This window comes from Phyllostomus discolor, chromosome 9 (genome assembly GCF_004126475.2).
Source record: "Phyllostomus discolor isolate MPI-MPIP mPhyDis1 chromosome 9, mPhyDis1.pri.v3, whole genome shotgun sequence".
NCBI lineage: Eukaryota > Metazoa > Chordata > Mammalia > Chiroptera > Phyllostomidae > Phyllostomus > Phyllostomus discolor.
The window spans coordinates 83,781,073-83,792,837 of record NC_040911.2 but is presented as its reverse complement, the minus strand read 5'-3'; the positions used below and the strand labels follow the sequence as shown (position 1 = coordinate 83,792,837).

Sequence of the window (11,765 nt, the reverse complement as noted above, 5' to 3'; positions counted from 1 at the left end):
AGAAATTTAAGATCCTGTTAGCCATTTCAGATATATTACACAATAGTTCCTTTTCTCTAAACCATACTTCTCAACTCCCAGTACTGATAACATGCAGATGTCATAAGATAAGTATGCAATGAAGGTTTAAATGAACCTAGGGATTTGGGATAATGGCATTTCCTGAACTTAATTAAAAAAAATTTATAATTAAATGAGAAACAAAAGGCAATTTAAGTACGTACTTTTGTAGAACTTATTCATTTGGCACTGGTAAGTAAACAGTTTCACCTCTTTTACCAGCCCTCCTGGTAGTTTTGATTTAAGCTGCCACCTAGGGTCCCCAAAGCTCATCAGCACGCCTTCATTCCAGGCCCCGCAACTTTGCCAGGTTGCCCCCAGGATTGGGGGTTATCTCCAAGGCTGACCTTCCGCAGGGGGGTCTTTTCTGCTGCGAACAAGCTATCTCCACGGACCTTTTCATTTAAGCATCACTCAAACTTTCTAAAATCAATGTTGGAGCTGAAAAAGGAACTCGGAAGGCAATTCAACACAGAGGTCCGGAGAGGTCCAGAGATGGTCCAGTCAACTACTAGCAAAGCTGGGACCAAGACCTAACCCTCCGCACCAGGAGACCAAGGAAGTCAGGTTTATCAAGGGCCTAACAGGTGCCAAACACTGGACATTTACAGGTTCAGTCCCAAGGAAGCAGTGGCCCCATTTTATAGATGAAGCTGACTCAGGAGTTAAGTACTTGCCAAGCAGCCAAGTATGTGACAAGGGCGGGAATGAAACCAGGCCTGTTTAGCAACATCATCATGCTCTGTTCCACTGTGTCTCCATGTCTAAGACTCCCTGGCTTTGGCACTCCTCAGCCCATCGTAAGCCATCCCACTTCCAATCTCCATCAACCTGATACTAAACTCAAAGTGCGTGAGAACACAGCCATCTATCACACACGGTGTCGGTTGGAGAAGCATACTGCTCAGGCTGCAGGGACATTTCATTTGTTTAAATGTTTTTATTTAAAAAAAAATTAAAGACCTTCATGGCACAACTTCTTCCCAGCACAGTTATGTTTTAGTTATACCAATTACAATACAATTACAACCAATAAATCAAGAGGGAGAGGGGGACTCTGACTTCAAACTTAAAAAATGAGGGGGTGGGGAAGCCCACTTCAAACAAAGCTAAAAATTACTTAAAAAAACCTTTCAGAGTAATTGCCAACACAACTGTTTTATATTGGCATTCCATCTCCTGCCATCTGATCAATGCAGACACAGGTAGTGCTGAGAAATCGTGTCCCAATACAAGGTATACAGATGAGGTAATTTACAACAACAGATAAGTTGTTACTCTGTAAACCCTTGCCCCCCACCCACCCCACCCGACTGGGTCATTTTTTCATGCTTCTGCAGTGACTCCTTAAGTAGCATTAAAAAAAAATTCTGTTTCTTTTAAAAGGCTCTTGGGTGGCATTTCAGAGTCCTCTGCATTCACCTTCAGTTTCTTGCAAGGTCTGATGCACGGTGGGACGTTCAGCTGTCTGCAGCTCCCCACATCAGCTTCTGCTACATCTAGATTCTGAGCTACAAGGGTGGGGTGTGAAGTCTCGATTTACAACAACCCTCCTCCCCACCTAAAGAGAAAGGATTTATTAGTCATAAGTGTCCTGTTCAAATCACAATCCAGTGCAAATGTCATCACAAATTGCATCTCTGGCACATCTGGTGCTTTTAGCTTCTGCACAAATTCAACACGGTAACCCCCACAGCATTCTAGGGCATAAAAGGGTCGAGAACAATAAATATCCACTATAAGTGGCCACAAGGAAAGAAACCACCCTGCCACACAGTCAGAATGTTTTCCCTACAGTTGAGAAGCATTATAAAAGGAGGCTTTAGCTTTCTCTGAAGCTCACCATTATATTCACTAAAGCCATTGCTTTGATCAAGTTTCTAGAGCCAAGATGGGTTATACAAAGTTAGGTAAGTTCATTAAATTCAACTCCTCAAATAATTACATTTACCTATGACGCCCAGGTGAGAAAGGCTTATGAATCTATAAAGGTAGGAGAATGGGGAACTAAGACTTTAGGCTTTAAAACATGTTGGAAGAATTTTTCCTAGTCCCCACAAGCAGCTACTGTAATGAAATAACAGGAGAAAATACAGAGCTGATGGTTTTGCTATTGTGCTTAAAAAACTAGGCTTCCTCAGTGAAGCACCTGATAAACTTAGGTGGTTGGATTACAGTGGAAAATCCACTTGACATACACACAAACACACGAAAACTGGCGACTTTTCCCATCCTCAATCCCTGCACTGCTGAGACACAAAATGAGTTTTATGGCAAAGGATCCTTAATCCCCAGAGACGCTTTGGCTTGTGGTGCTTTTTTAAGGCCTCTCTGCCCTGCCCGGTACCATGGGTCGAACGAGGGGTGTATAAAAACGGGGGCTTAGGAAGCCTCCACGGTACAGGGCTGCAGGCCCCTCAGATGTGAACGTTGAGACACCCACCCAGCGAGACCTTTACACAGGGAACTTAAATCTAACCTTGATAAATAAAACCAAACGTTTATTTACACCAAAGAATTCCAACACTGGATCTTTCACATATGAAGGACAAAGTATTATATATACACACAGCAAGGGGTGGCAGGGCTGTAACAAGAGAGTTGATCGTTTTCCCGTAATTACAGGTCTACCGTTTCAGTTTCACCGGAGACAGCGGCTCCGCTCCTCCCTCTCAGACGCATTGACAAGACTGAGGGGCAGGTCTTCTCACTGGATGGCATGTGAGGACAGGGGAAGGCAGGAGGAAAAGAAGGTAGAAAGCTTAAAATGAAAGTGTGGCCACATCTCCCATTACCTCTTAAAGCGCCGTTAGCATGAAATCCATATAAACAATGTTTTTTTTTCTTTTGTAAAAAGCAGTAAGTTATACCCAGTAACTAACTGAATTCAAAATGGCCAAGTCAAAGGAAACCAAGAAAGGTTTTGCCTTCCCCCTCCTACCAGCTCTATGTTGGGAGATGAAGGGGAGAGGACCAAGGCAAGGAGCTTGGAAGGGAAGGTTATTCAAGTTTTAAACTAAACTGAAACTAAATTTATAAGTGAGTTAGATTTAGGGTCAGGTCAGTAAGACATGATTCATACTGAACAGAAGTTTTTAGGACTTGGGGTAGTTTTTCTGCATTTCAATGTAACTATTAAGACTTACTTCCACTAGACTCACCAGGATAACCCCACTGAAGCACTTCTGGAGTTAAGTGATGTAAATGACTAGCAGGACACTGCTTTTTATAATCGGGTCCCCCTTCCTTCCTACCTCTCTCGAGAAAGCTACATTTCTGTAATCTCTGAAAAACAAAATGAGATACAACCCCCCTGAAGTGTGGGATGGTGGGGGAGCAATGGTGGGCAGGGAAGAGCTCTCCCCCAATCGCAGCAGCTGGAATTGAGGCTGGTTTATCTTTGTTCTTTAGTGATGATGAACTGAATTTGGAAGGGGAGAAAAAAAATTTGTCCATGAAATATTCCACCTGCAGGTAATTTTTCAGGGCATCCCCTGAGTTATGAAAAGTTCGAGTTAAAAAAAAAAGAAAGAAAAAAAAAGAAAGGAAAAGAAAATCAGCCTATAATTTTTTTTTTATGACTGAACTACTATAATTCCACAAGCAACGGTTCAGACACGGTGCTTCTTAAGTGTTTCACCCCTCCCCGCCAGGCGCAAGCTGCATCAAGGAGAGAGTGGACTCCTCCACCTCTGCTCAGGCATCAGGAGACAGCAGGGGCCGTTACTGCTGAGCGCCAGCGGCAGCTGGAACAGGCATCCCGAGGGGGTTGGCAGCAGCAATCACTGGTGAGCCTGCCAGAGGTCCGAGGGGCGAAGGGGTTGGCACTGAAGAAATCCCTGAAAGAAAACATCTGAGAGTGAGCCAGGGACACCAGCCGTGGGGACGCCAGTCACCAGTTTTTCATAGCAGCGCCCTCCAAGTGACACAGCAATAATTCTGTTTATCGAAGGCATCTCCTTAGTCAGATTTTTACAAGTTAAACTGATTTCAAATTACATTCTCACAAATTAAATTAAAATGGAAAGTTCTAATACATTTAAAAAGTAAAGAAATCCATGATTGGCGAGTTGAAGCAGTTTGCCCACGGTGAACAGCCAGTCAAGTTGGCAGCTGTGCCCGGACTCCAGCCGGGGCCCATCTAGGGCGGCCTGCGCAGGTTTTCTGCTCCGTGACCTCTGCTGACACAGTGGCCAATAGCCCCATGTCGCTACTAAGCACCTGAAACATGGCTAGTGCAACCAAGAAACTGATTTTTAAATTCTATTCAATTTTAATTACCTTAAATAGTCACACATGGCCAGTCACTGCCGTCATGAACAGCTGGGGGCTAGAGGCAAAGCCCATGTGCCTAGGTCAGCTGCCAGCTAAAACTTCAAAACTACTCAAAGTCCATTTTGTGAGGAAAGGAGCACCCATCTCTAAGCTGAAATAGTGTTTGAGAATTAATTTGCATTTAGTTTCTTCCACTCATCTAATGATCGGAATGAGGACAATTACCCGTTAATGGTTCTCAGTCAGCCAGTTATTCAATTTTCAAAATGTTTTTTGAGCAGGCAATATGTTTATATGGCTAAAAATACAAAAGGTTTAAAACAGAGTATACAATGAAAAAATTTCCCTTGCCCTGTCACTTGGCCAACTTATGGCACCATTTCTTGGGTGTATCCTTATAGAAATATTTAACGCATACACAAGAATATAATTTTGTAAGAATGTTCATATAAGAATCATATATAGGAATGTGATCATGTGTTTTTGTCCACTCCTGGCCCTGCACATGGTTCTGCAGCTTGCTTATTTCATCTCACATTATCTTGGAGTTGGAGCTAGAAAAGAACGCGGAACACTCCTTCTTTTCTCTGGCTGCATAGCATCCCACCGAATGGATGTCCCACAGTTCATCTAACCAGTTCCTTATTGAGGGCTGTTTCCAGTGTTTCTCTATTACAAATAAGGTTACAACAAATAATTCAACATACATCATTTTACATGCAGGCAAGATACTCAAGAGGGTCAATTCTAGAAGGCAGGTAGGTAGTTCTTTGAAACACGACGGGGATACAGGAATTCTTTGACGGTGTCTGAGTAAATGCCCTCACTACCACAAGTGTACCCACACGGATGCTGCCTACATGTGTACTTTGGAGAAGATAGGCCTATCATTTCTTTTGAGTAACTGTGTACTCTGTACAAAACTTGCTCTATCACAGTGACTCAACAATAAAAAATAATTTCATGTAAATCTTCACAATTTACTAAGCACACTGTAGTTACTCTGAAGAAGAAAAAAAAAATCAAAGAAACATTCTTACACACATATATACCCCATGTGCAAAAACCCCACTTCTACTCCCCCCAGTTTCTTAATCTTGTTTCTGAGGACTGTGTATGTCATCTATTGCCACTCTAAACTGTGAGATAAAAGGATCACTTATTTATTCTACATGCCTTGTTGGGATACTCATGTCCCACGGTGAGAAATTTTAAGATTCTGGCCTAGAAGAGCCTATTGATAGTCAAGCATACCAGGTGTCAAAAGCATCCTGAAACCCAGTGGAAAGAGCTACACAGGTTAGGTAATCATTAGAGAGAAAAGGAGGCCCACAAGAAATCAGCCACAAACAGGGACAAAATCAGGCCATAAACACACAAACAGAAAAGAGTAACTGACTTCTATCTTTTGTTTTCTTAGAAATTTAACAAAAGCCCTACTGGTGTGGCTGACTGGGATGGGAGTGTCCTGCAATCCGAAAAGGTCGCAGGTTGATTCCAGGTCAAGGCACATGCCTGGGTTGCAGGCAAGGTCCCTGGTTGGAGGCATGCAAGAGGCAACCACACGTTGATGTCTCTCTCCCTCCCTTTCCCCTCTCTAAAATAAATAAATGAATGAATGGATGAATGAATAAAATCTTAAAAAAAAAAAAAAGTTCTGGCTGGTGTGGCTCAGTGGATTAAGTGCCAGCCAGTGAACCAAAGGGTTGCTGGTTTGATTCCTGGTCAGGGCACATGCCTGGGTTGTGGGCCAGGTCCCTCAGTAGGGGCGTATGAGAGGCAACCACACATTAATGTTTCTCTCCTTCTTCTCCCTCCTTTCCCATCTCTCTAAAAATAAACAAATAAAATCTTTATAAAAACAAAGAGATTTAACAATGAACTGACCTGACATCATATTGGCGCTGCTGACAGGTGTACTGCCTCCTGGCATGTTAGATGAGCCCATTCGAGCCTGGTCCTTAACAACAGTGTCTAGGAAAAAAACAGGTAAAAATGTTAGGTTCTGTTATGCTTACTGATTAAACTAATGGCCTTAAAAGTCACCCTCCTTCTCTGAATTTTATTTGTACTTTGTATTATTCCCAGAAGAACTTAAGGTGGCTTTGTTTTCACAATGAATTAGACAAGTGACAGAAAACAGGATCATCTTTCCCATCAAACTAGTAAAGGCAACCTCTTAAACTAAATGGTAGGAAGATGAGGTAATTATCCAGTGTAGAACTAATTTAAAGCAAAACTGGTCCCATTAGGGTTTAATGAGGTAATATAGTCTAACTTGGCCTGGAGAGCAATACCTTATCAGAGCGAACTGATCTTACAGCAGTCTACAACTCAGCTGGTCGCGCATGGTGCCATACAGGACAAAGCCACAGGCTGTGCACTTCAGTGCTATTACCACAGACTCCATGTCTGCCTGCTTCAGGAGACTGGGCCACAGTATAATCGAGGAACCACAAAAGCACCTCACCACTCCAAGGAACAATCCAATGCTGAAGCTGACATCACAGTAAGGATGGGGTGGGCTCAGTGACATTTTCACCCAGGACAGCACACTTAGCTACATTCACAAACCTGAGTGAAGTTGCTCACACAGTTAAAATGTTCAGGCTTCCTTGGCTCTCTCTAACAAATGATAGCCAGAGACAGGACAGATATAGGGCTATTTGTTATAATTCAACCATTCCAGACTATCTAGCCACTGAAAAGTATCACCCACACAGTAAGAAAAGCAGTTACTTAGGAGTAACCATATTAAGCACTCTGTTAGATGAGAATCCCTCCAACAATTCTGTAAGACAATTGCCATTACTGTTCCCATTTGAAGAAGTCGAGGCTCCCTGTGGGCAAAAAAACCCTTGCCATGAGCTAAGCAGAGCTGGGATTCCAACTCTCTTTTGCAAGGTCTGCGAGTCCAGAGTTTTCTCCACAGCATATACTCTTCTTGGCCTTGTACAGTCTGCTGGGCAGGCCTGCACAGGATCTGTGGACCAGACAGCTGGACTCACAGAAATAGGGGTGCTCCATGGCTTCCCTTGCGGTGAGCCGTGACTGGTGATCGTATCGCAGCAGCTTGTCCAGGAAATCCAAGGCCTCAGGGCTGACAAGGTGCTGGTTTTCACTGTGGACGAAGCGTTCCCATCGCTTACGGGAGTGTCTGTAGAGTCAAAAGTGGTAATGAGAAATGAACCAAGGGGCAGCAGAGAAGCCCAACATTTCATTCCTATGTTTTCCTTAGTGGCTAGGAGCCCTGCCACTAGCAAAAGGAAATCAAAACTCAAGCCTGGCTGGTGTGGCTCAGTGGATTGAGTGCGGGCCTGCGAACCAAAGGGTCAAGGTTCAACTCCCAGTCAGGGCACATGCCTGGGTTGCAGGCCATGTCCCCAGTTGTGGGTGCACAGGAGGCAACCACATACTGATGTTTCTCTCCCTCTCTTTCCCCTTACCTTCACCTATCTCTAAAAATAAATAAGTAAAAGATAATTCTAAGTCCTTACAATTTTACAAAACATAATTCAGGTTACTTTATAGGACTGAGTGCTTCTGCACACTAAGGCGGGTCAGGTGGCTGGGCTAATCAGGCTTCTTTCCCACCCCCACACACATTCCTAGCATCTCTGCCACTTGGCGGCAAAGCCTTTGCACCAGAAAAGTCCACCTCCTGGTAAGTGGTGAATGATTAGTACTGTGCCTAGCCACAATTTTCAGAGTCCACTGTCTGCACATCAGTCCTGAAGCATTCCTTTTCTATTCTACTTCTTTCACTCAGAGTGGGTTTTGTCACTGGGAGAAGCGAGCTAAATGAAGTTAATTTGGTATTTGACTTCCAGCTAAGATGGAGCGTTAAGTAGATAGATACACTTTGCCTCCTTGCACAAAGGATAAACGAAAAGAAGGACAACAACAAATTTAAAAACAAAGAACAACCAGAACTGTCAGAAAACTGAACTGTATGGAAGTCCGACAACCAAGGAGTTAAAGAAGAAACATTCATCCAGACTGGTAGGAGGGGCCGAGACAAGCAGCTGGGTGGAGTGGGCGGAGAGGACTTGTGGCAAGGCAGAGGCTGGTGGACTGGGTGTTCCTACATCTGCATGTGGTAAACCGGAAGGAACAACTGGGGAGTGAGACAGACCATGGAACCCAGGATTCCTGGGAGGGAAAAGAAAGACTCAAAACCTCTGGCTGTAAAAAGTTGTGGGGGCTGTGGCAGCAGGAGAAACTCCCAGCCTCATAGGAGAGTTCATTGGAGAGACCCACAGGGTCCCAGATGTATACAAACCCACCCATCCGGGAATCAGCACCAGAAGGGCCCAATTTGCTTATGGGTAGCAGGGAAAGTGACTGAAAGTGGGGTGAGAGCTGAGCAAGCAGTATAGTTCTCTCTCTGACTCTTCTCCCACATACAGCGACGTGGGTTGCCCCAACCTGGTGAATACCTAAGGCTCTGCCCCTTACAACATAACAGAGGAGCACTGAGACAAAGAAATATGGCCTAAATGAAAGAATGGATCAAAGCTCCAGGAAATACTACCAAGCAATGAAGAGATAGCCCACCTATCAGATGCAGAGTTCAAAACAATGGTAATCAGGATGCTCACAGAAATAGGTGAATGTGGTTACAAGACAGAGGAAAAAATAAAGGCTATGCAAAGTGAAATAAAGAAAATATACAGGGAATCAACAGTGAAGGGAAGGAAACCTGGACTCAAATCAATGACTTTGAGCAGAAGGAAGAAACACCCAACCAGAACAGAATGAAGAGCCAAGAACTTAAAACAAAACAAAACAAAAAAAACCCCCAAAACCCCCACAACACCAAACAAGGAGAGGCTTAGGAGGAACCTTTGGGACAATTTTAAACACTCCATCATCTGAATCAGGAGGGGTGCCAGAAGGAGAAGAAGAAGAGCAAGAAACTGAAAACTTATTTGAAAAAATAATGAAGGGGAACTTCCCCAATTTGGAAAAGGAAATAAGACTTCCAGGAAGTCTAGCAAGCTCAGAGTCTCAAAGAAGATGGACCCAAGGAAGCACACGCCAAGGCACATCCTAATTATATTACCTAAGATTAAGGAGAAGGACAGAATCTTAAAAGCAGCAAGGCAAAACAAAAGGAGACCGTTACCAACAAAGGAGTTTCCATAGGACTATCCGCTGATTTCTCAAAAGAAAACTTGCAGGCAAGAAGGGGCTAGAAAGAAGTATTCGGTCCTGAAAGGCAAGGACCTACATCCAAGACTACTCTATCTAGCAAAGCTATAATTTAGAATGGAAGGGCAGATAAAGTGTTTCCCAGATAAGGTCAAGTTAAAGGAGTTCATCATCACCAACCCTTATTATGTGAAATGTTAAAAGGGACTTATCTAAGCAAAAGATCAAAACTATGAAAAGTAAAATGACAACAAATTCACAATTATCAACAATTGAACCTAAAAACAAACATTAAAACAAACTAAGCCAACAACTAAAACAGGAACAGAATCACAGAAATGGAGATCACAGGGGAGGTTATCAGTGCGGAGGGGGAGGGAGGAGAATGACAGAAAAGGCACAGGGAATAAGCAGCATAAATGGTTGGTACAGAGTGGAGAGGGGGAGGTTAAGACGGTATAGGAAACAGAGAAGCCAAAGAGCTTATATGTACGACCCATGGACATGAGCTAAGGGGCAGGGAGGTGTTGGTGGGAGGGGGGTGCAGGGCAGAGGGGAACAAAAGGGAGAAAAAAAATGGGACAACTGTAATAGCATAATCAATAAAATATACTTTAAAGAAATACAATGAAAAAAGAAAAAAAGAAAATTTGATATTTGAGTCAACTGTAACCCTTCTACTAGAATCTACATTCCATTCATTTTACAGGAATCCTCTGACTATAATCTCCACACACAGAACCCTACAAGCAGATCTGGGAAAATGGCCATTCAACCCATTGCTTTTATCACAGGACTGCCCAAGCAGCATTTACGGCACTGACCCACTGATGCTTCAGCAATGTTGGTAAAGAGAACCTATTTTTTGAGGACCCAAAGTGTCAATTTACGAAGTGTACCTTAAAGTGCTCAAGGCACTGATGAACAAATTTTATGACTCACCTGCCCAAGATATCATTGAAACGTGGATCTAATTCAATGTTGTACTTGTCAATATAGTCATATAAATCTTCTGTCCCCAGTACCTTGGCTATCCTCACCAACTAGGATGGAAGAAAAGACAAAACCCCACAAACAAACACGTTACATGATTAAATAAACAATAACCACGACTGGATTAACAGAAAGGGATCATCATGGCTACAGGCATGAACATTACACCCGATTTAAATCGAATTTCTATGCATGGCAGGAATGAATTTCCACATAAAATTCCCTAAATCAGTACTCAATGTGACAGTGTCAAAAAGAGAAAAAAAACAATTACAACCTTCCCCTTGAAATGTGTACCTGATGAAGGCTTAAGATTTTCCCCTCACAATCCAGCTAAAGGCGTCACTTCTCTGGGGAAGCCCCCTTGCACGCTCAGACCACTCCCTCCCTCCCACACCTGCCTATAGTACCTTGTCTACAATTCCACTCTGGCACTTACAACCGCAACCCATTTCTTTGTATGTTTGATTCCTTTACTAGATACACTGTGAACTACTTGAGAGGCCTAACTAATCTTTTTTCAATATATTCCTCGACCCTGCATGGCACCTGATAAAGAGGTGCTATTTTAACCCATCTTCAAGGGGAAATGAAGCTGGTATAGTGTATCATCTGTATTTCTACTGACACACATCAAGTCCATCTGTATAAAGAGACGAAAGGATCACAGGAATACCATATGTAAGCCAGCATGCTGAAGACATTCCCAGCTCTAATGAAAACTGACATTAGGAGATTCTAAGGTAAAGCCCTATTTTACATGTATAATTTAAAATAAAACAAGCAACACAAATGGAAACTACTAGGGGGAAAACTCAGTGAATTCAAAGGGCTAAACAGGTAGCTTCTAAAACACCAATATGAGAATCAATGTTGAGGTGGCTGAATAAGCCATGAAGTGAAAATTATTCTAGGGCCCCACTCTCAGAGTTAACAGGTCTCAGGTTGGGGCTGGGTGTCTGGGTTTCAGCAAAATCCACTGTAGTTTCTAAGCAGTCAGACCTGGCCATCACCAGGTTAGAGCAGTAAGCTCCCTAATGGGAACAGCTTTATCACCTGATCATAATTGTCATGTCCGTGGAAAAATGGCTCCTTCCGGAAAATCATACTCGCCAGCATACAACCCAAGCTCCACATATCCAAACTATAATCATACATCTGCATTAAAGTAAAAAAGAAGTCAGTTATAAATGAAAATAACAAGGACGAATTGTATTTTCAAAATAAAAAAACCGTTCTTTATTAACAACAACAAAAAAATCACTCCACTAAAAAGTCCAAAC

General features: G+C 42.9%; 1 protein-coding gene across 9 annotated transcripts in view; it reads right to left on the bottom strand.

The window, feature by feature from the left end:
* Nucleotides 1-980: 980 nt before the first annotated feature.
* Nucleotides 981-11,765, bottom strand: part of CSNK2A1 (casein kinase 2 alpha 1) — a 50,926-nt gene continuing 40,141 nt past the window's right edge. For 8 of the 9 annotated variants that reach the window (XM_036009664.1, XM_036009667.1, XM_036009668.1 and 5 more), the window contains 5 exons: nucleotides 11,539-11,640; nucleotides 10,432-10,532; nucleotides 7,344-7,492; nucleotides 6,223-6,309; nucleotides 1,909-3,899 (listed from right to left, as the gene is read on the bottom strand). In XM_036009664.1, the coding sequence (XP_035865557.1) occupies nucleotides 3,784-3,899; nucleotides 6,223-6,309; nucleotides 7,344-7,492; nucleotides 10,432-10,532; nucleotides 11,539-11,640 (555 nt within the window). In that variant the 3' untranslated portion in view covers nucleotides 1,909-3,783. Of the gene's footprint in view, nucleotides 3,900-6,222; nucleotides 6,310-7,343; nucleotides 7,493-10,431; nucleotides 10,533-11,538; nucleotides 11,641-11,765 lie in introns of all 9 variants that reach the window. The other variant, XM_028523515.2, reaches the window with a different exon arrangement.